This window comes from Dictyostelium purpureum (genome assembly GCF_000190715.1).
Source record: "Dictyostelium purpureum unplaced genomic scaffold DICPUscaffold_330, whole genome shotgun sequence".
In the NCBI taxonomy this organism is placed as follows: domain Eukaryota; phylum Evosea; class Eumycetozoa; order Dictyosteliales; family Dictyosteliaceae; genus Dictyostelium; species Dictyostelium purpureum.
In genome coordinates this window covers 110-23,655 of record NW_003519666.1, presented here as the reverse complement: position 1 = coordinate 23,655, position 23,546 = coordinate 110, and the positions used below count along the sequence as shown (strand labels likewise).

General features: G+C 22.4%; 10 protein-coding genes across 10 annotated transcripts; 6 read left to right on the top strand and 4 right to left on the bottom strand.

Moving 5' to 3' along the window:
- Positions 1–29: 29 nt before the first annotated feature.
- Positions 30–3,723, bottom strand: DICPUDRAFT_95562 (uncharacterized protein; the record flags this gene model as incomplete). Its single annotated transcript, XM_003292215.1, has 6 exons — positions 30–1,071; positions 1,151–1,765; positions 1,848–2,390; positions 2,460–2,690; positions 2,772–2,924; positions 2,998–3,723. The coding sequence occupies 6 exons, from the start codon at positions 3,721–3,723 to the stop codon at positions 106–108; spliced, it is 3,234 nt and encodes a 1,077-aa protein (XP_003292263.1). The 3' UTR covers positions 30–105.
- A 463-nt stretch (positions 3,724–4,186) lies between these two features.
- DICPUDRAFT_40262 (uncharacterized protein) lies at positions 4,187–4,474 on the bottom strand (the record flags this gene model as incomplete). The annotated part of the gene is made up of 1 exon (XM_003292214.1): positions 4,187–4,474. The coding sequence occupies one exon, from the start codon at positions 4,472–4,474 to the stop codon at positions 4,187–4,189; it is 288 nt and encodes a 95-aa protein (XP_003292262.1).
- Positions 4,475–4,880: 406 nt separating this feature from the next.
- On the bottom strand, positions 4,881–5,789 carry DICPUDRAFT_92831 (uncharacterized protein). The gene has a single exon (XM_003292213.1). The coding sequence runs from the start codon at positions 5,653–5,655 to the stop codon at positions 4,900–4,902; it is 756 nt and encodes a 251-aa protein (XP_003292261.1). The 5' UTR covers positions 5,656–5,789; the 3' UTR covers positions 4,881–4,899.
- Positions 5,790–7,347: 1,558 nt separating this feature from the next.
- Positions 7,348–8,538, top strand: DICPUDRAFT_82883 (uncharacterized protein; the record flags this gene model as incomplete). Its single annotated transcript, XM_003292222.1, has 1 exon — positions 7,348–8,538. One exon carries the CDS (start codon positions 7,348–7,350, stop codon positions 8,536–8,538), a length of 1,191 nt encoding a protein of 396 aa, XP_003292270.1.
- A 1,156-nt stretch (positions 8,539–9,694) lies between these two features.
- Positions 9,695–10,778, bottom strand: DICPUDRAFT_82882 (uncharacterized protein; the record flags this gene model as incomplete). The annotated part of the gene is made up of 2 exons (XM_003292212.1): positions 9,695–9,718; positions 9,801–10,778. The coding sequence occupies 2 exons, from the start codon at positions 10,776–10,778 to the stop codon at positions 9,695–9,697; spliced, it is 1,002 nt and encodes a 333-aa protein (XP_003292260.1).
- Positions 10,779–11,165: 387 nt separating this feature from the next.
- DICPUDRAFT_156965 (uncharacterized protein) lies at positions 11,166–12,512 on the top strand (the record flags this gene model as incomplete). The annotated part of the gene is made up of 1 exon (XM_003292221.1): positions 11,166–12,512. One exon carries the CDS (start codon positions 11,166–11,168, stop codon positions 12,510–12,512), a length of 1,347 nt encoding a protein of 448 aa, XP_003292269.1.
- Positions 12,513–13,540: 1,028 nt separating this feature from the next.
- DICPUDRAFT_82880 (uncharacterized protein) lies at positions 13,541–14,785 on the top strand (the record flags this gene model as incomplete). Its single annotated transcript, XM_003292220.1, has 1 exon — positions 13,541–14,785. The coding sequence occupies one exon, from the start codon at positions 13,541–13,543 to the stop codon at positions 14,783–14,785; it is 1,245 nt and encodes a 414-aa protein (XP_003292268.1).
- A 611-nt stretch (positions 14,786–15,396) lies between these two features.
- On the top strand, positions 15,397–18,928 carry DICPUDRAFT_156963 (uncharacterized protein; the record flags this gene model as incomplete). Its single annotated transcript, XM_003292219.1, has 4 exons — positions 15,397–15,878; positions 15,959–16,385; positions 16,464–16,952; positions 17,024–18,928. The coding sequence occupies 4 exons, from the start codon at positions 15,397–15,399 to the stop codon at positions 18,926–18,928; spliced, it is 3,303 nt and encodes a 1,100-aa protein (XP_003292267.1).
- Positions 18,929–19,655: 727 nt separating this feature from the next.
- On the top strand, positions 19,656–20,208 carry DICPUDRAFT_156962 (uncharacterized protein; the record flags this gene model as incomplete). The annotated part of the gene is made up of 2 exons (XM_003292218.1): positions 19,656–20,035; positions 20,136–20,208. The coding sequence occupies 2 exons, from the start codon at positions 19,656–19,658 to the stop codon at positions 20,206–20,208; spliced, it is 453 nt and encodes a 150-aa protein (XP_003292266.1).
- A 697-nt stretch (positions 20,209–20,905) lies between these two features.
- DICPUDRAFT_50299 (40S ribosomal protein S15) lies at positions 20,906–21,700 on the top strand. Its single transcript, XM_003292217.1, has 3 exons — positions 20,906–20,929; positions 21,099–21,141; positions 21,259–21,700. Exons 1-3 carry the CDS (start codon positions 20,922–20,924, stop codon positions 21,640–21,642), a joined length of 435 nt encoding a protein of 144 aa, XP_003292265.1. The 5' UTR covers positions 20,906–20,921; the 3' UTR covers positions 21,643–21,700.
- The last annotated feature ends 1,846 nt before the right edge of the window (positions 21,701–23,546 follow it).

Genomic DNA, 23,546 nt, shown 5'->3' with positions numbered 1-23,546 from the left:
TCAATAAAAATTAATAAATTGTTTTTTTTAAAAATAATATATTTATACTACTTTATTTTATTTTTTTCTAAATTTACAAAAAAAAAAAAAGGAGGAAAAAATTGATTAATTAATTGGATTGTTTTTGTTAATATTTAATTGTTTTGAAAGTTGTTGATGAATTGTCTTTTGGTAACTGTTTTCTTCATTATTTTCATCTTCATCGTTATTGTTATTATTATTATTGTTGTTATCTCCTTCTTCTTTATCTTCATTATTTTCATCTTCATCGTTATTGTCGTTGTTATTTACAATTAAATTAAATTGGTCAATTTTAACTCTACAAAAGAAACAGGTAGCATTTGATAGTAAGTGAAGAGTAATACAATGATGGCAAGATCTATGTTTACATGGAAGGAATTCAGTATCTTTTTCATATGCATAACAGATGGAGCACAAGTTGTCATTGTTTTGATCACTATTTTCATTTGGTAATGCTTTGAAAAATTCTATTAACTTTTGTTTCTTTTCGTGGTCGATTCTAATAATTATATTTCTATAGTTGATATTTTTATAAGATTTATCTAATCTAATATTTAAACCAAATACGTCACTATAGTCAAAAGAGAATGAACCTGGATCATCAGAGTCTTGATGAGGATAACGTTGTTGATCTTGATTTTGATCTGGATTTGATTGGCCATGTCTTTGTTGTTGCTGTTGTTGTTGTTGCTGCTGTTGTTGTTGTTGTTGCTGTTGTTGTTGCTTTTGTTTTTGTTGTAATTGTAAATTAATAATAAAATTTTGATTATTTTCATCTATATTCTCTAAAAGCTTTATTAAATTATCAATTTTGTTATTGTAGTCGATTGATTTTGAAAATGATAAATTTGAATTTTGTGGTTTATATATTGAAAAGAAATAAATTGATGGTAATAATTGATAAAATATATTTGTATAAAACTCTTTTTCAATATCATTTCCCATATTAATCTTTTCAAAGATATATAAATAAAACTGACCTGTAATAAATAAAAATGTTTCATCTTCTAAAATTAAATGTGACATATTTTTACTTAAATATGATAATAACTATAATTTTAAAATAATAAAAAAATGTTAATATTTTATTTTTTTAATTATTATATTAATTATTTTTTATAAAACTTACATTTATTTGAGAAGAAGCAATTGAATTCTTTTTAGATTGTGGTATTTGCGAGTATAAACATTTTAATAATTTTAAAAGGAAAATACCATTTTCTTGAAATATTTTTTCAATTTCGTTTAAGAATGGTGGAAGAGATGAATCAAAAAGAAGAGTGAAAATTACAATATCTGGTTCGTCCAATTTGAGGAGTAAATTCTTTATCATTGTTGGGAAAGATGGTAAATTGTGCATCATAACCAATATATTTTTAATGTAGAGTAATTCTATGATTGTAGTTGAAATAAGATTTGAGGTAGTTCTATCTACTACATGGTTGTTCAATTTGAAAAGAATTGTTAAAAAGGTGGCAGTGGTTTTAAGATTTGATGCTGATAATAATAAGGATAGGTTGTTTTCCGCAAAATAATTGAAAATTGTTATACAATTGTTTAAATAATAATCGTAAATGAAATAGATATATTCATAATTTGGATTTAATATAATTCTATTTATATATCTGACCATAAATGAGAAAACTAACCAAACATAATCTGTTGATATTAACTCTTCATTTAATTCTTTTTTGATGGATCGAATTTTTAATCTTTCAATGGTACACAAACCTTGATATACATCCTAAAATAAAAAATAATAAAAATTATTTGTTAATATTAAATTTATAAACTATTAATTATTAATATTATAATAAATAACTTACAGGTTCTAAATAAGTTAAAAATGTTTCGATTAGTTGAAGTGGTAATGAATCTAATTTTGAAATTTGTCTGCAAATACTGAGATCAAAGATATTTATTAAATGTTCAAAGAGAACAATAAAATCTGGATCTAAAATATTATCTACATCTTCTTTATGTTTAATTGATTCGATTTCAAATGATTCAATGGCCTCTTTATTCTTTAAAAGATGACTTAAAACACCACCAAGTCTTTGTCTATTTGGTTGGTCAAACTTTTCTCTATAAAGTAATTCTAATGGTAAACGGTCAACCTGTCTAGAGTCTATTAATGATGGTTCTAAATATTCTGATAAGAGATTGAATAAATTGAAGAGAAATGGAAAAGTAAATCTTTCTACAGAATTACCTTTTGCTTTTTCTATTTCATGGCTAAGGTCTACTTTAATAATCTTTGCTAACCAAATCTTTACTAAATCTGATAAATTTGATTTTAAACAATAATTAAATATTTTTTTTTGAATTTCGTATCTTTCTCTATTTCTATCAAATTCAATTGGTTTTCTCTATTTAAATATAAATATTAGTATTAAATTTTAAAAAGTTATATAAAAAAATATGTTTTAAAATCTTACATTTTCTCTTGAATAAACATTATCTTCAGTTGCAACAACAGTTTCCCTTGCAAAAACATAATTTAAAATTAAAATATTATTTTCTTCTGAAATAAAAAATTGAAGAGTAATTTCATTTTGTAATAATTTTAAAAATATTTTTAAAGGTTTAGTTGAATGATTTGGAATTGGTCTACAATCTAAAGTAAGAATTGAAAATATTTGTTTCATTATTTGAATAAACAAAACAGGCTATTAAAAAAAAATAAAAATAAAAATAAAAATTAATAAACAATATTAATAAAAAAAAAATAAAAAAATATTATTGCTTACAACTAAATTTGATTTTAATGCCTCAATAAAATCATCAACTAAACCAATGTTTCTGTATAGTGTTTTCATTAAAAGGGATTGAATTGTATATAATGTTAAATTTGAAAATATTATTGGTGTTAACCATAATAATATTTCATTATATGTTGATTCCTGGGAGAAAATTAAAAATTTTATTAATAAAATTTTAATACTATTATTATTATAACTATAACTATATACTTACTAATACTAATTTTGATTGTATAACTGAAAAAAAAACTGAAATTAAATATGATGTTCTTTTTGATTTTTGTAAATTTTCAGAGATGATTGGTTTGAAATCATTGATTTTAAAAGAGAATGGACGACCACCAAAATTTGGTTGAGCTAAAGAGGTTTCTATGGCAATATACGGTATATAAAATATTTTACCACCATCAGTTGTAGTTTTTCCACCATCATTAATAAGTTTATTTGAATAATGGCCATCTGCATTTTTCTTATGGAGATCATTTCGATGAATTTCATGGCCATTAGAGTAAAATACTACAGAATTTTCATCCACATTGATTGAGCAACCAAATATCATACCATCAGGTCTTGGAATTGAAAATTTCTTTGATGATGAATCTATAACCTTATAATCTTTTGGTAGTAATGTTCCTAAACTGTTATCAAGAGTACTGCAAATTGCCCACCCAAATCTAACTGATGTTCTTGATGGTGTAAGTTCGTACATCCATTTACCATTTTCAATTGGTTTCATAGATGAAGTATAAATACCTTGTTTTGACATCTCTGGAAATAAACTTGTTTTTGGTATATCCTCCATTCCACCAATTGGATAGTTTTCATCAAGGTATTTAATAAATGCCTTAAATACATCGGCTGAATTACTACTATCAATTCCATTAATACCACATCGATTTAATATATCAAATCCAAAGATTTTTTTATATAAATGATTCATTATTATTATTTATTTTATTTTTATTATTTTGTTACTTTTTTTATTTTTATTTTTGTTTTTATTTTTATTAAAGTTATTATTTGAGGGAGAGTATGATTCTATATATGTACACACTTAATAAAAAATAAAAAATAAAAATAAAAAATAAAAAATAAAAAAAATGAAAATTAAAAAAAAAAAAAACTTAAAATAATATTTTTTAATATATATAAAAATAATTTATGTATATTATAATTTAAATATATATATTATAAATATAAATTATAGTTGTTTTTATGTTGTATATTTGTGTGTGTGTGTGGTATATTGTTTGTTAATTAAATAAAAAATATAAAAAAATATAAAAAAAAAAAAAAATTAAAATTAAAAAAATTAAAAAAAATTTTTTAAAAAAAATTAATTTTTATTTTTATTTTTATTTTTATTTTTTAATTTGGGTGTTTATTTTACAAAAAAAAGTCTTTTAGCAATAAACAATTTCTTGCCATGGACTTTGTTGAGCTTCATCTTCATCTTGAAGGCAATGAATTGATTGGCCAAGAATTTCAACGGATTTCATTTGTTTATTACTACTCTTTCTTAATTTATCCATTTCTAATTTTAATTCAGCAATTTCTCTTCTTAATAATACACTTCCTTTATCAATGTTTTCCTTTAATGTGTCAATTTCTTTATTTAAATGATCAAATTCACTTTTTAAACATTTGATATTATTTTTTAAAACTTGTTGTTTTTCTTCTTGTTGATTCATTTTTTAAAATTATTTATTTACAATAAAAAAAATATAAAAAAAATTAAATATTTACAAATAAAATTTATATTTACAAAATTAATAAAAAAAATATAATGAAATTTATGTACAATAAAACAATAATAATACAATTTTGATAATAATGAATTAAGTTATTTAAAAAAACAAAAAAAAAAAGAAAAAAAAAAGAAAAAAAAAATAAAGTAAATGTTGTGATTGTGTGATAGTGTGTGTGTGTGTTTAATGATACAAAAATAATAAAAATAATAATGGTAACAACAAATTGATAAATATTAAAAAAACACAACCCTACAAAAATAAAAAAATAAAAAATAAAAAATAAAAAAATAAAAAAATAAAATGATTTATTATAACAGTTCTGTTTTTTTTTTTTTTTTTTTTTTTTAAATTTTGGTTATTATAATTTAATTGTTATTTTCTCTTTGGATACGAAGTAATCTAACGAAGATATTGATTGCATTCATTACCAATGTCATTGAAACTCTGAGGAAATCTGGTTTTCCGGTTTCTTTAAATTCTTTAATTGCAGTTTGAGTGTCTAGTGCATTAAGAGCAGTGAATAGAGCGAGACCACCATATAGGTCAATGGATGATACGGTTTGAGTGAAAAAATTTGGACCAAAAATAAGATGAGAGCCAATGGAAAGGAGTCCTAAACCAATTAAACCAAATAACGATCCATATAAAACTGGTTGGTAGGGCTGCATAGCATCGGGTTTCATTCTTAAAGCAAAATAGGACGAGCCAGCGGTTACGATGCCACCCATAAGTAGTGCTTTGGCGATGGCAACGGAAGGTGTGATGGCAAGAGCAGGTGACATTATTAGTCCATTGGATAAACAAAGGCCAATGAATGAAGCTATCATCATTGGTGGGTATTGTGGAACGGTAATTTTGATAATGGACTTTTCATAGATGTTTTCTTTTTTTGATTCAAATACGGCATCGATTGTTTCAAACTTTGCTTTTTGACCATTGAATAGCCAAATTGAACCTAGGGCACCCACTAAACCTACCAAAGCTGGAGCAATACCTACTTGTGATGAGTCTTCTATTAAACGAGAGAATATTAAACCAGACATAACACTACCGCCAAAACCTAATGATGTAGAAAGATAAGTATTTTTTAAAAAAATTTTAAGTGAAATATTTCTTTCCATTTCTTTTAAATAGTTTTCGTATTCTCTATCTATAATACCAATAGCTTCATTTCTAATTATTTTATCAAATTTATTATTTAATTTATTACTACTTGTAAATTGTCTATTTTTTATTAATAGGCTATTAAAACTTTTTGAAGAAGATTTAGTTGATTTTTGATAATTATATACTAAATTATTTTTATTATTTTTATTTAATGAATCATTGTATTGATTAAAGTTTTGTTGGTTATTAAAATTATTATTTATTCCGTTAATATTTGTTGGTAATGTAAATTTATAATTAAATTTATTAGAATTATTGTTAATATTATTATAGCCACCATTATTAATCTTTGGAACATAAGGTTTTTTTAATTTAATTAAATTATATAAAAACGAAGACGAGGGTTTTGAAGAAATCCAGCTTTTTTTTTTTTTTTTTTTTTTTTTTTTTTTTTTTCTATATGTTATTAATTATTACTATCAAAACAAAAAAAAATATTATATTGCTATGATTATTAAATACATAAATATAAATAAAAGAAAAGAAAAATAAATAATTTCAAATATTTCAAATAAAAAAAAATAAAAAAATGAAAAAAAAATAAAAATAAATAAATTTTTATTTTTTTTTTAAAAATTTACAAACATTATTTTTTTAAACACACACACCCACAGTTCATTCATATAAAATAATTATATTTATATGAAATTAATTTTTAATGTAAAATAATACAACAGGTTTTTATCAAAATTTTATTAGTAAAATTAAGTGCATGTTCAAATATGGAAAACATTGTCAATCACTGGTGAAGTTAAAATTCAGAATATATTTAGGTTTCAGGCATGCAACAACTCGAAGAAATATATGTTATCATCACAACACCTACTCAATACTTTGAATAAATGGAAATTTTAGCAATCACATAGTCCATAATCCAACCAAAAACTCTATTAGCTTCCTCTTTCTCAACTTCAAAATGTCTATATAATATAAAAGTATATTTTGCCAAGGAAACAAAAGAAACTTTTTATAAAAAAAATAAAGTAAAAGATAATTTTTATTCTTTATTTTTAAAATAAAAATATAAAGGTTTATATATTAAATTATTGAAGATCTTTGGATTTTGTTATTATTGTTAGTTATTGTAATACCTGCTGTTGATATATTTTTTTTTTTTAATAACGTTTTAAGTGGGTAAAATCATTTCTATTTGGAAGTTATTGTGCTGGTTTTATTATAACTATTAATATTATTTATGTGAAGATTTTTTTTGAAATATCCATTTGTTTTTAAAATTGTTTTTAAAATTAATGATGTTATTGAAATTGTGATGTGGGTTTGTTTTTTAAATTTTTTATTTTTTTATTTATTGATTTATTTTGGATCGCATGATTGGCGTCATCATTTGATTGTTTTAAAAAATAAAGTTTTAATACGCAAAAAATTCCTCAAAAAAAAAAAAAAGAAAAAAAAAATAAAAAAATAAAAACAAATTTACCCCCACAAAGATTCAATCTGATTTTTAAAATTATGAGAAAATATTTTTTTTTCTTTCCCTATATTATTTTTTTTTTTGATTATTTTTTGATTAGAAAAATTAAAAACCAATAAATTGTTTGTTTTATTTTGAATTGTTTATTATTACTACCAATAACAAATAATAATAATAATTATAACAAATATTTAAATTTATTCAATAATACAATATGGATACATTTTTTGAAGAAATTGGATCCAATAATTTAAATTCATTCAACGATACTCAGAAAAATGAACTATTAGAAGTTATAAAAAAAACTATTACTTTTGTTCAAAATAATAATGAAAATAGTAATGACAGTATCAATATTATAAACAATAATAATAATAATAATAATAGTAATAATAGTAATATCAACTATATTAGTATTAGTAATAGTATAAATAACAATATTAATAATAATTGTAAATTCGATTTTGCAAAAAATAAAAAATTTTTAACTCATAGCTTTAAAGATTTTATATTTATGAGAGATTTATTTTTAATTAAATACCCAGGACTATATAGTTTGATTCGATGGACCACCGAAATAAAAAAGTTACCAAATGAAAGTTTTGGAAAAGATAATTTAAATGATTGGCAAAACTTTGATTTATATAGACAGGTTCAATATAAAGATTTGGTTTTTAAATTTGCAATATATTTAAAAGAACAAAATCCAAAATACTCAATAGAATCAATCGAAGATATCAATGTAGAACCATATTTAAATGATATAGAGATTCATAAAATTCAATTTCACATTATAGAGCATTTCAACTATCAAGTTAAAAAACAATTAGAAAATCATTTTTATAAAAAATTCGATACTCTTTATATATCTGGTGATCCAAAACAACAATTTGAAACCATTTTAGATGCATTCCCAAAAAACAGTTTTATATACTGTAGTTTAAACCATATATACGAAAATAATAATAATAATAAAATCGATATAAGATATCTTACTTTTAGACTACTTTTTGATGGTTGTAGATTTAAAATTAATAGAGAAAATAAAAAAGGTAATTATTCAATCGATAATTATAAAAATATTATTTTACCCTATTACAAAACAGACAATATCGATTGCCAAATTACCAATAATAATAATAAACACTATATTGATTTAAAAAATAATCAACCAAAAAAAAAACTACTTATGAAAAGATTTCTGGATTCTTTATCACAAAACCAATCCTTTTCATCCTCACCATATACCTCCCCAACTACCTCCCCAATGCCCTCTCCTATTAGCTACTCTTCACTTCAAAATAATTCTCCCGTCCCCTTTTCATCCTCACCAAATACCTCCCCAAATACCTCCACATACCTATTATCTTTATCCCCTCCTTGCTCACCTGGATGGACACCCTAATAAAAAAAAAAAAAACAAAATATCTATACATTAAAATTGTTTATTACTCAATATAAGTTTTTAAATAAATATATATATTAAAATACAATAAATTTAAATAAATTTAATTTGTTTTAATTTGTTGTTTTAATTATTTTAAATTAAAATTTTATTTTTAAAAATTATTTTTATTTTTTATTATTTACAATATAAAAGTATTAACAAACTGTACAGATTTTTGAAAAAAAGGAACTATTTACTCGAGAAAACTATTTTAAATTGATTTTATGGAAAGTAGAAAACTAGTTTTAATTTCTTCCCACCACAGTTAGAACGTTTACCAAAGTCCATAATTATACTGGCAACTAAGGAAATTTCTGTTTCTTCTACGACTAATTGGAGTATAGCTAACATTTGAGTTATTGTTGTCTTGTGAAAAAAATCTTCTAATTCCTGTTTATTAATAAAAAATAATAAAAAATTTTTTAATATTTTAAAAATAATAAAATTTAAAAAATATTATAAAATATTTACCTGAAAACATTTTTTGTAGTTATTTGTTTTTAATAATATTAAAAACTATGTTTTTGATAATAATTTTTTTTTTTTTTGTGTATATTTAAATTGTATTTATTTTTTTTTTATATTTATATTATTTTATTATTTTTTTTTTTAAATTTTTATTATTAAATATTAGTGTTGATTTTCCCTAATCCTATTCCTAAGGGCTAACTTAGTTTTTTAATAAAAATTAAAATTAAGTGATGGTGTTTTAATTACTGATTTGTGTGAGTAATTTTTGTGTTGTGTGTTTGTAAGAACTTTTTAGCAAACTACAAAATTTTTTTTACTATCCCCGAGATTTTTCTGCTTTCGAATTTTTAAAAACATAATAAATTTAAAAAATTTAAAAATAAAAAATAAAAACGTGTTCACCACCCCCCCCTCTTATTTAACACATACACACTTTTACTTGTTTAATCACTAAAAAATAAAAGCAAATAATAATAATAAATATATTAGTTATTTCTCAACACATGTTTGGTAACCACAGGAAAACCAGCTGTCCCAAATAAAGAGAATAGAGATCCTTAATACAAACAAAAACCCCATTATTACTTTATCAAAGACATAAAATACAAAATATTTATTTAAAATTATTTGATAACTGCAGTTATTATTTATAAATTATCATTATTCTCTATTTTAAATAATAAATATAAAGGAAATATTAAAAAAAATAGAAAATAGAAAAGTGCATTATAAAAAATAACAAATAATACTATTAAATCCAATGATACTTTAAGAAAGTTGGGTTTAAGATTTTGTTTAGATAATTTGATGGCATCTTTAGTTCCATAGACAATAAGCCCTGTAGAAATTGCAACACTAGCATATAGATTAACGGTTTTTATAGTTTGATAGAATGACTCTGGTCCATGTAAAAGGTAAGATATTAACGAAAGAACACCCACACCTGCAAATCCCATCAAAGACCCATATATAGCTGGTCTGTAGGGCTGTATAGTAACATCTTGTTTCATTTTTGATAAAGAGTATATAGCAGTACCGCTAACGACACCACCTAGAGCAAGTGCCTTGACTATAGTTGTTGTTGAATAAAGTATAAGTAGTGGTGAGATAACAACTCCACTACATACACAAAGACCAATGAAAGGTGCTATATTTTCAAAAGTATAACGAGGAACTATCATTTTAATAAAAGATCTTTGGACACTACTACTACTATTATCATTACTATTACTATTACTTTTATCTACAATTGTATCTACTGTTTCGTATTTTACTTTCTGTTTATTGAAATTTTGGACTGAAAGAAATACACCCACCAAACCAAATAAAAATGGTAATGTATCATCTATTAAAAAGAGTTCTAATGATGAATGACCCACAATAACGGAACCTGAAAAACCTAATGTGGATGCGATGTAAATTTTTTTTAATAACCATTTAAATGGTATGTTTCTTTCAAACCCCAAACTTTTATCTTCACTATTTATTGAATTTGAAACATCATTTTTTTTGATTTCGTCTATTATATTAGATGAAGTTTTTACTGTGGAAATTGGTGTGATATTTTTTCCAACTGTAAACTTTCTGCAATTGATTGATAGAGCTCTATTATTATTTAATGATGATATTGCTGAAACTGATGAAAAAAGTGGTTTTTTAAAATTTTCATTTATATTGTTGCTAATTTTATAAAATGGTATTTGATTGAATTTTTTAATTTTACTCATAGTTTTCATTAGATTGAAATGGAATCATCATTGTTTTTGAATTATGTTATTTATATTGACAATTTATTTCTTGAATCTTTCTAATTGAAAAAAAATTTAATTTTTAAAAAAAAAAAATTTAAAAAAATTTAATTTTTTTTTATATTTTTATTATTATAATTTAAATTTATCCCCCTTATCTTCCCAAAAATTGTGTAAATTTGTTTTTTTTTTGATTATCCACTCAATTTAATAAACTAAAAATAGATCTTTCTTTTTAATTTTGTTTCAAAAAATTCCACTATAAAGTTGTAGTTTTTTTTTTTTTTATTTTGTTATTAAAAATATTTTTAACAAATAAAAAAATAAAAACAAAAAAAAAAAATAAAATAATTTCAATAATACAATATGGATATATTTCTTAAAGATATAGAATCCAATAATTTAAAATCGTTTGATGATACTCAAAAAAATGAAATTTTAGAAATTATAAAAAAAACAATTGATAAACTTCAAAATAATAATAATAAAATCTTGATTATAAATAATAATAATAATAGTTGTAGTAATAGTAGAAATGATGATTGTTACAATATTACTCTAGGTAAAAATAAAAACAATAACAAAAATAATCATAATTTAAATATAAATACTTTAATGAAATGTAAATTCGATTATGTTAAAAATAAAAATTTTTTATTTGATAGTTTTAAAAATTTTTTGGACATTAGGAATTTATTTTTAATTAAATACCCAGGACTATATAGCTTGATCAGATGGACCACCGAAATAAAAAAGATACCAAATGAAAGTTTTGGAAAAGATAATTTAAATGATTGGGAAATATTTGATTTAAATAGACAGGTTCAATATAGAATATTGGTTTTTAAATTTGCAATATTATTAAAAGAACAAAATCCAAACTATTCACTAGAAACAATCGAAGATATCAATGTGGAACCATATGAAAATGATCAAGAAATTCATAAAATTCAATTTCACATTATAGAACATTTCAACTATCAAGTTAAAAAGCTATTTGAAAATCATTTTTATAAAAAAACCAAACAACTTAATTTTAACCCAAATGATAATCTAAAACAACAATTTAAAAAAATATTGACAATATTTCCAAATAATAGCTTTATGTATAGTAGTTTAAAACAAATTTATGAAAATAGAAATCAAGATCCAGAACAAATCGATTTAAGATATCTTACTTTTAGACTACATTATGATTATTTTAGATTTAAAATTAGTAAAGAATATAAACAAGGTCAATACTCAATTGATAATTATATATATATTATTTTACCTTTCTATAATAAAATAGACATTAGTATAGATAATGATATAAACAATAGTATTGAGAGCAATACTAATAATAATAATAAACATTACATAGATTTAAAAAATAACCAACCAAAAAAAAAAACTAAATATCCAGATACCTCACCTATTCAATCACCAAACTTATCAATCAGCTATTCCTCTCCTTCATCCTCTCCAAATACCTCAACAATGTCCTCTCCAATAGCCATTGGATACTCATCACCTCAAACATCCTCTCCAATAGTTTCTACAAATTCCTACTCAAAAGAATCCTTATCATCTTCACAAGATTCCTTCTCGGCCCCCTCTCTAAATGATTTCAAATACATATCATCTCATATGTCCTCGCCATCATCCTCTACAAATTCATCACCTAAAATGATAATTATAACTCCATTTTTACCTGGATGGATACCCTCATAAAACAAAAACTGTACCATTACAAAACAAATATTTTATTCATAAAACTTGTGATATTACTCAAAAACAATAATTTAAATAAATGTGTATTACAATAAAATTATTATTATTTGTTTTTTTTTTTAAGATTATAAAAATTATCTTTTACTTTTTATTTTTTATTTTTTATTTTTTATTTTTTATTTTTTATTTTTTATTTTTTGAATTTAAAAACTATATATATTAACATACAGAGAAAGTTTTTTTAATTAATTATGAAAAAAAGTAGAAAGATTTGTTTTAATTTCTTTCAGCTAACAAATATAACTTTCTTGAAATTTTTTTTTTTTTTTTTTTTTTTTCCTTAGCTTTAATTCCCTATATTTCCTAACCCTTTATTATTAAAATTGAAAATAATACCTAAAAAAAAATATAATTAAAAAAAAAAAACTTTTTTTATCCAGATATGATCTGTGCATAATTTGGCACATTAGGGCTTATTGTGATCATTATTTTATGACAGAGCTATAATCGAAATTAAAAAATGGTATTCCACATAAAAAATTTAAAAAAAATACTTTCCATTAAATAAACCCCTCATGTCCAATTATATCCAGAGACGAAAAAAAAATAACAACCGAACTTACCATTTGTATCCAATTAACTTTTTATTGGGGATTGTTTTTATATGACAGTCTAATGTTTTTTTTATGTGGTATGCTAAAAATAATTAAAATCATCCACATCATCACCCCTTTAATATGTAATTTGTGATTTTATTAAAAAAAATAAAAACTAAAAAAACTTTTAAATTAAATTAATTTTTTAAAAAATAAAATTTTATTTTTATATTAATTTTAAAAAAATTAATTTAATTTAAAAAAATTATTTAAAATAAAAAAATTAAAAATAAATAAAAAAAAACAAACCCATACTTTTTTGTAGCACATCAATTCTCACATCAAGTAAAACAATCAAACATACATACATATATTTATATTTAAAATTATTTGAAAAAATAATAATATTAAATATCAATATTACATATAAAAATGGAAAAACTATTTCAAGACATCTCAAATGATTTAGAGGCATTTGATAAAAACCAAAAAACATCAATATTAGAAATTATTAAAAAAACTTTTCAATATTTTCAAAATACCACAGACATCACTGTTTCAAATAACAACATTGTAAATAAAAATAATAACACAAACACAAATACCAAAATAGTTAAAAGTACTATAGTAACAAAAAAAGATACAACTAATAAAGATGGGAAAAAAAATAGAGATTATTTAAAAGAAAAATATAAAAATTTTCTATATTATAGAGACTCATTATTAAAAAACAATCCAGGACTATTTTGTTTGGTTAAATGGACTACTTCGGAACCTGCCATTACACCCAATGAAAGTTTTGCAAAAGAAAATTTAAAACAGTGGGACCACTTTGACAAAAGTAGAAAAGAAGAGCACGAATTATTGTTTTTAAAATTTGCGATATTTTTAAAAAATTCAAAAAAACCAAATTTTAACCAATCTATAGAATCAATTGGTGAAATAGACGTAAAACCATATGAAAATAATAAAAAAATTAAAATAATTCAACAAGATATTATTGAACATTTTAACTATCAAGTCAAAAGGTTATTTGAAAATCATTTCAAAAAAATAGATTCCCTCGAATTCAATCCAAATGATACAATAAAAAAGAAATTTGATAATATTATAAACCTTTTTCCTAAAAACAGTTTCTTATATACCAGTTTATCCCATCTCGATGTAAATTCCAACTATATGGAGTACCTCACGTTTAGATCCTATTATGAATTCTATAGGACTAAAATAAATAAAAACTATAAAGAATCGACATTATCAATTGAATCTTTTAAAAATATAACATTACCATTCTATTCAAATTTAAATAACAATAAAATAATAAATAACAAAATAATAGAAAACAAAAACATATCTCCAATACACCTGCAACATCTTATGTTAATTGATAACCACCCACCACAACCTAATAAAATAAATTTAATTAAAAAAAATAGTAGAAGTATATTATTAATTAATAATGAAAATGAAGGAGAAGTTCATAAAAAACCAAAATCAGAACAAAATCAAGGTTTTGATATACAAATAAATGCTAATGAACTTCAAAATTATTTTAAATCCTATAAAACTCAAATAAAGTCATCCCTATCAGCTTCCCAAAATGGCATAGTACCACCTCAAATAAACAATTTTAATAGCGCAGAAACCCATCTAGATAAAAATCCTCATCCCCCATAAACAATCAATACAATACCCCAAATATAAACCCAAGATCATATTACCGTTAATGTACATATATTTATTTTATAAAAAAAATAAAAAATAAATAAAAAATAAATTATATTTTAAGAAATAATAATTTGTAATTTTATTTAAATAATTCAATATTGTTTGATTAAATATTTCATATAAAATTATAACTACACCCCTTTCAAACAATCACTTTTTTTTTTTTTTTTAATCGAGATAAACACTTTTATAGTTTTGGTTATGATAAATATGGTTTTGCACAAAGAAAAAAAATAAAAAAAAAAAAGATATTTTTTATTTTTTTTTTTTAAGTTTTTTTATTTTATTTTTTTTTAATTTTTTTTTAAATTAAATTTTTAATTTTTTTTTTTTTTTTTTTTTTTTAAAATTTTATAATAATTTTTTAAATTTAACAGTAAAATAATATTTAATAATAATAGATAATACAAGGGTACCTAATAATAAAAATAGTTTTTTTTAAAAAATATCAATATTTATAAAATTTGACACTTTAAATTAAAAATAAAATCTATATATTTATTTTCAAAATAATAATATAATTATTTTATAATAAAAGTGAAAAAAAAAAAAATAAAGAAATGTCATCATTTGATTTAGAAAGTAATACTAGCGAAAGTGGCACAATTGGCAGAAATGCTTCCATTAGGTTAAGTGCCAATATGATGATGTCATCAGATGCTAGTGGATTAGGATCATCAAGTGGTGATATTTTAATGGATTTAGATAAAGAATTTGAAATGTTATTAGACAAATTAGCAATAGAAGATCCAGAAAAAAGAAGACAAATGTCAATGTTACCAGATTCATCCAAAAAGACATTAATAGAACAACATAAAGCCGATATCTATAGAACCATCAGACACAAAGGTCCAATCGAATCCTTCTCTGATGTCAAAGCAGTTATTGGCTCAATCAACACAAAATCAATTTCAATTGAAGTAATTAAAACCTTACGTATTCATTTAAATACTGCAGATCGTGACTGGATTCAAAGTTTTTTAGATTTAGATGGTGTACAACCAATATTAAATATTTTAAAAAAAATTGAAAGAGGTAAAAGGTTGGTAATTTACATTAATATATAAATATAATTTATTATGATTTATATTAATTTTTTTATTTTTTATTTTTTTTAAATAGTAAAAAGAGAAAAGAATTATCAATTTTACAATGGGAATGTTTAAGATGTATTGCAGCATTAATGAAAATTAAAATTGGTATGGAATATGTTGCATCATTTCCACAAGCTACCAATCTTATGGTTTTAGGTTTAGATACACCATTAATTAAAGCCAGAACTTTAATTTTAGAATTATTAGCTGCCATTGCAGTCACTAATAGAGGTCATGGTGCAGTATTAACAAGTATGATTTATTATAAAGAAGTTAAAAAAGAAGAAAGAAGATATCACGATTTAGTTCAAACTTTAAAATCTGAAAATAATTTAGAATATTTAATTACCTGTATGTCATTTATCAATTGTATCATCTCATCACCAAGTGATTTAACCTCACGTATAGAAATTAGAAAAGCATTTTTAAATTTAAAAATTTTAAAATATATTGAAGTAAGTATAATAATAATAAAATAATCATTTTATGTATAGATTAATATTAATTTTATTTATTTTTTTAAATCTATATAGAATTTAAGAACAGAATATAATGATGAAAAAAATTTATTAACACAATTGGATGTTTTTGAAGAAGAATTATCAACTGATGAACAATTAAATTCAACACAAGGTAATCAATTAAGTATGGAAGATATATTTTCACAAATTTCATCAAGAGTAACTGGTACACCATCACAACAAGAATTAATAAATCTTATGGGTCATTTCCAACGTATGTCATCCTCAAGCTTAGGTCTTCGTGTTTGGAATTTATATAATAATTTAGCTTCACAATTAGAAGAGGAATTACGAGCCCATCCAGAATTAGATATTAATAGTTTATCATTAGCATTTCCTGAAGTTAAAAAATCTGGTGGTCTCTTTGGTTTTGCCAAATCTAAATCACCCTCATCATCTCCACATTTATCATCTCATTCAAAAAATGTAAATTTAAAAAAAGAAATTGAAGAAAAACAAAAAACAATTGAACATTTATTAAAACAATTAAATTCTTTTACTGTATGTATTTTAAAAAAAAAAAAATTGTTTTTTATTGATATACTAATAAAAAAATTATTTTTTAATTATAGGGTGGTCAAAATATTGAAAAATGGATAGCAGAAAGAGAAGAAAAAAATAAATTAATTGCTCAATTAATGGCACAAATAAAAAGTGGTATTGGTGGTGGTACAGGTACAGGCACAGGTACAGGTAATGGTACAGGTAATAGTGAAATTGAGGAAACATTAAGAAAAGAAATTCAATTATTAAGAATCGAAATTGAAACATTAAAAAATAATCCATCATTATTTTTAGGTAGTCCAAATTCAAATGGAGAATTTTATTTATCATCACCAAACAGTGGTTTATCTCCATCTTCAAATCTTTCACCAAGTCCATCTGGTGAACCACCAGTTGTTGGTGAACTTTCATCAATGAATACAGATAATAGTGGTATTTCAATCAATGTTCCTGACTTTGGTATTCCACCACCTCCACCACCTCCAGGTGTACCAGGTGCTCCTCCACCCCCACCACCTCCAGGTGTACCAGGTGCTCCTCCACCACCCCCACCACCAGGTATGAAATCAAATAAACCAGCCAAACCAATTATTAAACCATCAGTAAAAATGAGAAACTTCAATTGGGTTACCATTCCCGGTGTTAAAGTTCAAGGTACATTTTGGGATAAATTGGATGAAACTGCATTTATACAAGCATTAGATAAAAATGAATTAGAGAGTTTATTTAGTGCAAAAGCTCCAGTCAAAACTGAAACCAAAGTACTCACCAAAAAAGTGGTTATCACTGTTATCGATGGAAAGAAAGCAAATAATTGTGCAATTATGTTACAACATTTCAAACTATCAAATACTGAATTAAAGAAAATGCAAATCAATATGGATGAAAAAGTACTCCCACTCGAAAGTGCAAACTATCTCCTTCAATTTGTACCATCCAAAGAAGATATTGAAGCCATTAAAGAGTATGGTGGTGACCCATCATCATTAGGTCCAGCCGAACAATACATGTTAACTGTTATGGATATACCAAAATTAGAGATTCGTCTTCGTTCACACATTTTCCGTTTAAAGTATCAATCATTGGTCGAAGATTTGGTACCAGATATTAAAGCCATCAAGAATGCCTCTTTGGAATTGAAAAACAGTAAAAAATTCCACGAAATTCTCAAATTTATTTTGGCTATTGGTAACTATGTCAATGGTAGCACTACTCGTGGTGGTGCATTTGGTTTCAAAATTGAAACTCTCACTAAAATGAGAGATGCCAAAAGCAATGATAATAAACTTTCATTACTTCATTTCCTCTCAAAAACCATTCAAGATCGTTCACCAGAACTTTGGAGTGCACTCAGTGAATTGGTACATTTAGAACATGCCTCTGAAAGTAGTCTCAACAATATTGTAACCGATAGTAGTGAAATTAAGAGATCACTAGACCTCATCGAAAGAGAATATGTTCCATTTGTAAATGACCCACTTTTCGCCAACGATAAAGCTTTCCTCAATAAAATTGTAGAGTTCCAAAAATCTGTTAAACCTCAATATCAAAAAATTGAAAAAGATATCGATGAAATGAACAAAGCCTATGAAGAAGTTGTAACTTATTTCGGTGAACCAAAAGCTACACCACCAGATCAATTCTTTACCATCATCAGTGATTTCCTTGAAGATTTAGAAAAGGCACATCGTGAATATCAAGCAATGCTTAGAAAAGCCGAATTAGAATCTCTTAAAATGGAAGATCCAGAAAAAGGTGGTCTTGAAGATTTATCATCACAAATTAGATCAGGTCAATTATTTAAAGAAAGAAGAAAATCAATTACCCAATCAGTTTTACAACAAATGAATGCTGAAGGTTTAAAAAAACAATTAAAACCAACTATAACAAATAAACCTCAACCACAACCACAACAAAATAAAATTGAACCACCTTCACAATCATTATTAAAACCAACTAAATCGAATAAATAAATAAATAAATAAATAAATGAAAAATTAAAAAAATAAAAATAATAAATAAATAAATAAATAAAATAAAAAAAAAACTATAATAAAAATTTATATATCTATTTATATTTAAATCATAATATTAAAAATAACAATAATTTTAATTTTCTTTATTTAGCAAAAAAATAATAAAAAAAATAATAAAAAAATAAATAAAAAAAAAATAATAAAAATAATTGTCATAATTACATATTTCCTTTTTATTACTGATATACTTTGGACTGTTAATTTTATTATAATAATAAAAACAACCATGTTTAACATCACTCAACTTTCAAAACTATCATTTTTTTACCCCCAATTTATTTATTTTTTTTGTTTTTTTTTTTTGTTTTTTTTAATTTCCCCCAATTTCAGATAAACAATTATAACTACTAAACAATATAATTATGAACAAACGTAATTTTTTTAAATAGATTAAAGATTTAATAATATACTATCAATACAATCAATGACAATATCCAAAAAAGAAAAACAATTTTAATATTATTAGAATTCCAAATATAACCAATTTGTAATTTAATATTTATGATTTTAATTATTTTATTTTTCAAATTTATATTTAAAAAAAAAGGTATAAAAAGGATTGAAAATTTTTAATTTTAATCAATTCAACAATTATATTTTTATAATATAATAAAAAAAAATAAAAAAAGTTTACTAACTACTCTTTTAAAAAAAAAAAAAAAAAATGAAATTTTTAACATTAATCTTTTTAATTTTATTCTTTTATTGTGCTGCTGCTAATCATTATGGCTGTAATAATGTTCCATGTGGTCCAGGTCGTATCTGTCTCAAATTAAGAGGTGTCTGTAGCTGTATTGAAATTCCAAAATGTAAAGAAGTCATTCTTACCACTAAATGTATCGGTACTTGGCAATTTGAAGGCAAAACTTATAATCAATATGACGTAACCATCACCAATTACTTGGACTTTGACATTACCCAAATCTTTATTGGTATTGATGAATCTTTCAAACTTCATGCTGATAACTTGTGGAATGCTGAACGTTGCGGTAATGGTAATGAATTAACATTACCACACTATCAACCATCAATTAATAAAAATGCGTATGTATTAAAAAAACGAAAAAAAAAAAAAATATATATATATATATATATATAAAACACCAAAATATTAATTCATCTTTTTTTCTTTTTTTATATAAAGTTCATTCACATTTGGTTTCATTTTATGTGGAAATGATAAACCAAATTTATCAATTCTTGCTGTAACCTATTAAGACTATCCAGAAAAATTACCCAATTTGTTTTATAAAAAAAAAAAAAAATAAAAAAAAAAATAAAAATGTAAAAGATATCATAATCAATAAAAATAATAGTAATAATTATTACTTTTTTTTGAAATAATTTTTTTATCCAAAACCGAATTTATTAAAAAAAAAAAATTTTGTTTTTTTTTTTTCGAATTTAAATTAAAAAATATTTTATTTTTTTTATATTTAAATATAATATAAAAAGTTAAACAATAATTATATTATGTTTTTGATTAAATATAAAAAAAATAAATATAAATTAAACAAATAAAATAATAGTTAAAATTTTAAAAATCTAAAATAATTGTGATAAAATAATAATAATATAATAATAAAAATATTTTTATTTTTTTTATTATTTTTAAAAATGTGGGTGGTAATATTTATTTATTTTAATTAATTTTTTTTTTTTTTTTAGTTAAATTTAACTTAATAATTATTTTCCCAAAATTTTATTAATTTAATTTATAAAAAAAAATAATGATAATCAAAAAACAAAATCATTCGTGTTTTTAAATTTTACGTATAAAATTAATGAGCCAACGTTTTTTAAAAAAAAAAAAAATTAAAAAAAATTTTTTAAAAAAAAATAAAATTTTTTGAGACTGCGCGGAAGCATATCAACTAAATTTTTTACATTGATTCTTTTTTCTTCCTTTTTCATATTTTCTATTGTTAAAATGTCAGAGTATGTGAAATTATCTATATCTTTTTTTATATGATATTGAGATTATCTGTATATAATCCATCATAATCTTTGGTTATCCACCATGTTATGATCATTATCTCTCTTAATCCTCATTATCTATTATCATATAATGGATTGTGACTAATATCTATCTTTTTTATTATTATAGACAAATCAAGAAGAGAACCTTCAAGAAATTCAGTTACAACGGTGTATGTTTTTAGGTTTAGTTATATTATTGGATTATTAGTGGATGTGGATTATTTAGCTTAAATAAAATAATAAAAAACGAAACACACAAATTAACATAAAATTTATTTAAAATAAAGGTTGCTTTAGAAAGCCTCCTTGACTTAAAGGAAGACAAATTAGCTGAATTATTCAGATGTAGAGCCCGTAGAAAGTTAAAGCGTGAAACCCCAATCAAACACGTTAACTTCTTAAAGAAATGCAGAGCCGCCAAAGCTGCCGTCACCCAAGTCGGTGAAAAACCAGCTGTTGTCAAAACTCACGCTCGTAACATTTTAATCGTCCCAGAAATGATTGGTTCAGTTATTGGTGTCTACAACGGTAAAGTTTTCAACCAAGTTGAAGTTAAGCCAGAAATGATCGGTCACTACACCGGTGAGTTCTCTCTTTCATACAAATCAGTCAACCACGGTAGACCAGGTATTGGTGCTACTCACTCAAGTAGATTCATTCCATTAAAATAAACAAATTTATCGCCGGGAAGATATATATACTTGTATTTAGGTTTAGATTTTAACAAAATTTATTGAAAAATGTGTATTTCTTTATTTATTTTTATTTATTTATTTATTTATATTTTTATTTTTTTATATTTTTAGTATTTTTTTAATTTGATTTATTTATTTATTTTTAATTTATTTATTTATTTCTAATGACAAAACAAAAGACGTTGATGTTTTTGGATATGTATAACATAAACTGTTTTATTTATTTTTATTTATGTCGTTTTTTTTTTAATTGTTTTGTTTTGGGTGGGTAATATATTATTTATAAAAACAAAATGAAATTTGTGTTAAGATTCCTCAAACCAATCATTTCAATATGCATTTTTTTTTTTTTTTGATCTACAAAAAGAAAAAATTGATTGTTTTGGTTGAAATTTTTTTAATAGTTTTATTTAATTTTTTTTAGACCATCACTTATTTCATTTATAATAGCAGACCGATTGTATTGTTGACAGTGGTTATGGCGGATGGTTTAGGATATACTATAATAATAATAGTAATGCGATAAATTGTTTTTTATTTGAGTTTTTTATATTTATAAAGTTTCTTGGTTTGAAGCTGGGTAAATAATCGTGGTTTCAACTTGGGTATAGGTTTTGAAGTTGATACCAAAGATACAGGTTTAGAGTAGTTGAATTGTCATTAAGCTTTAACAAGAGATTTCCATCGATTATGAGAATAAAAAAGTGCTTAAATTATTAAAAAATTATCATTTTCAATTTATATTAACCCTTTGTCCATATGATTTGCTTTACAAATAAATTAAATAAATATATTTATTTATTAGTTTTTTATTATAATATAAATAATAAAACAACTACTTATTTTTGTTTATTAATTAATTTAGGAACGAAATAAAAATGATTCATTATTTCTTTTTTTTTTTAATTTTTTGAATTTATAAAAAATTTTATTTTTTTATTTTTATTTTTTATTATTAATTTTTTTTTATTTTTTTTTTTAAATTGCAGTGTGTGCATGGTTCGAGCTATTATCAGTACTCAGATCATAATTTGCAGTTTAGTTACAAGTTAAATAATTTTTCCTTAGTGGGGGTGGTTAGAATAAATGGAGTAATAGTATAAATAAAAATAATAATAATAATAATAATAAATGATAATATTTCACCCACACACACTTTTAACACTCCCACCCACTAATGATATGCATATTATTTTTTATTATTAATAAAAAAAATGTATAAAGTAATTTCAATTAATAATATTTAATTTATTTTTTTATTTTTTTAAATGTAATAATTATACCATAACATTTTTTTAATATAAATTAATTTCATTTCACTTCATCAAATATATATATGTTTTTGGTTAATGTTTTTTTTTTTAAATACTATTAAGGCATGTATGTATAAAAATGATGCGTTTTTAAAAATATAAAGAAAAAGTTAATACACAAATATCTCATTTTTTTTTATTTTTATTTTTTTTTATAAAACTATATATGTATTATATCAGCATTAAATTTATTCATCGATCTACCCCTCAGAAAATAATTTTTTTTTTTTTTTTTTTTTTTTACATATTATCTCCATCACTTTTTTTTTTAAATTATTACATATACATCATTTTCTAATGTTATTTGTTTTGCCTTTAACATATTCAAAGGAGATAGTAATAATTTTCTTTTCAATTTATACCCTTGTTATATAATAAATACAAAGCCAAAGATAATTAATAAATCAAAAAAAAAAAAAAAAAAAATTTCTATTTTTTATTTTCATTATATTGTTATAATTAAAATAGAAAATCATAATTTAGTTAAAACTAAATTATACTTTATCCATATATATAAAATAGAAATAATAATAATAATAATAATTTTTTTTTGGAAATATTTGTTTT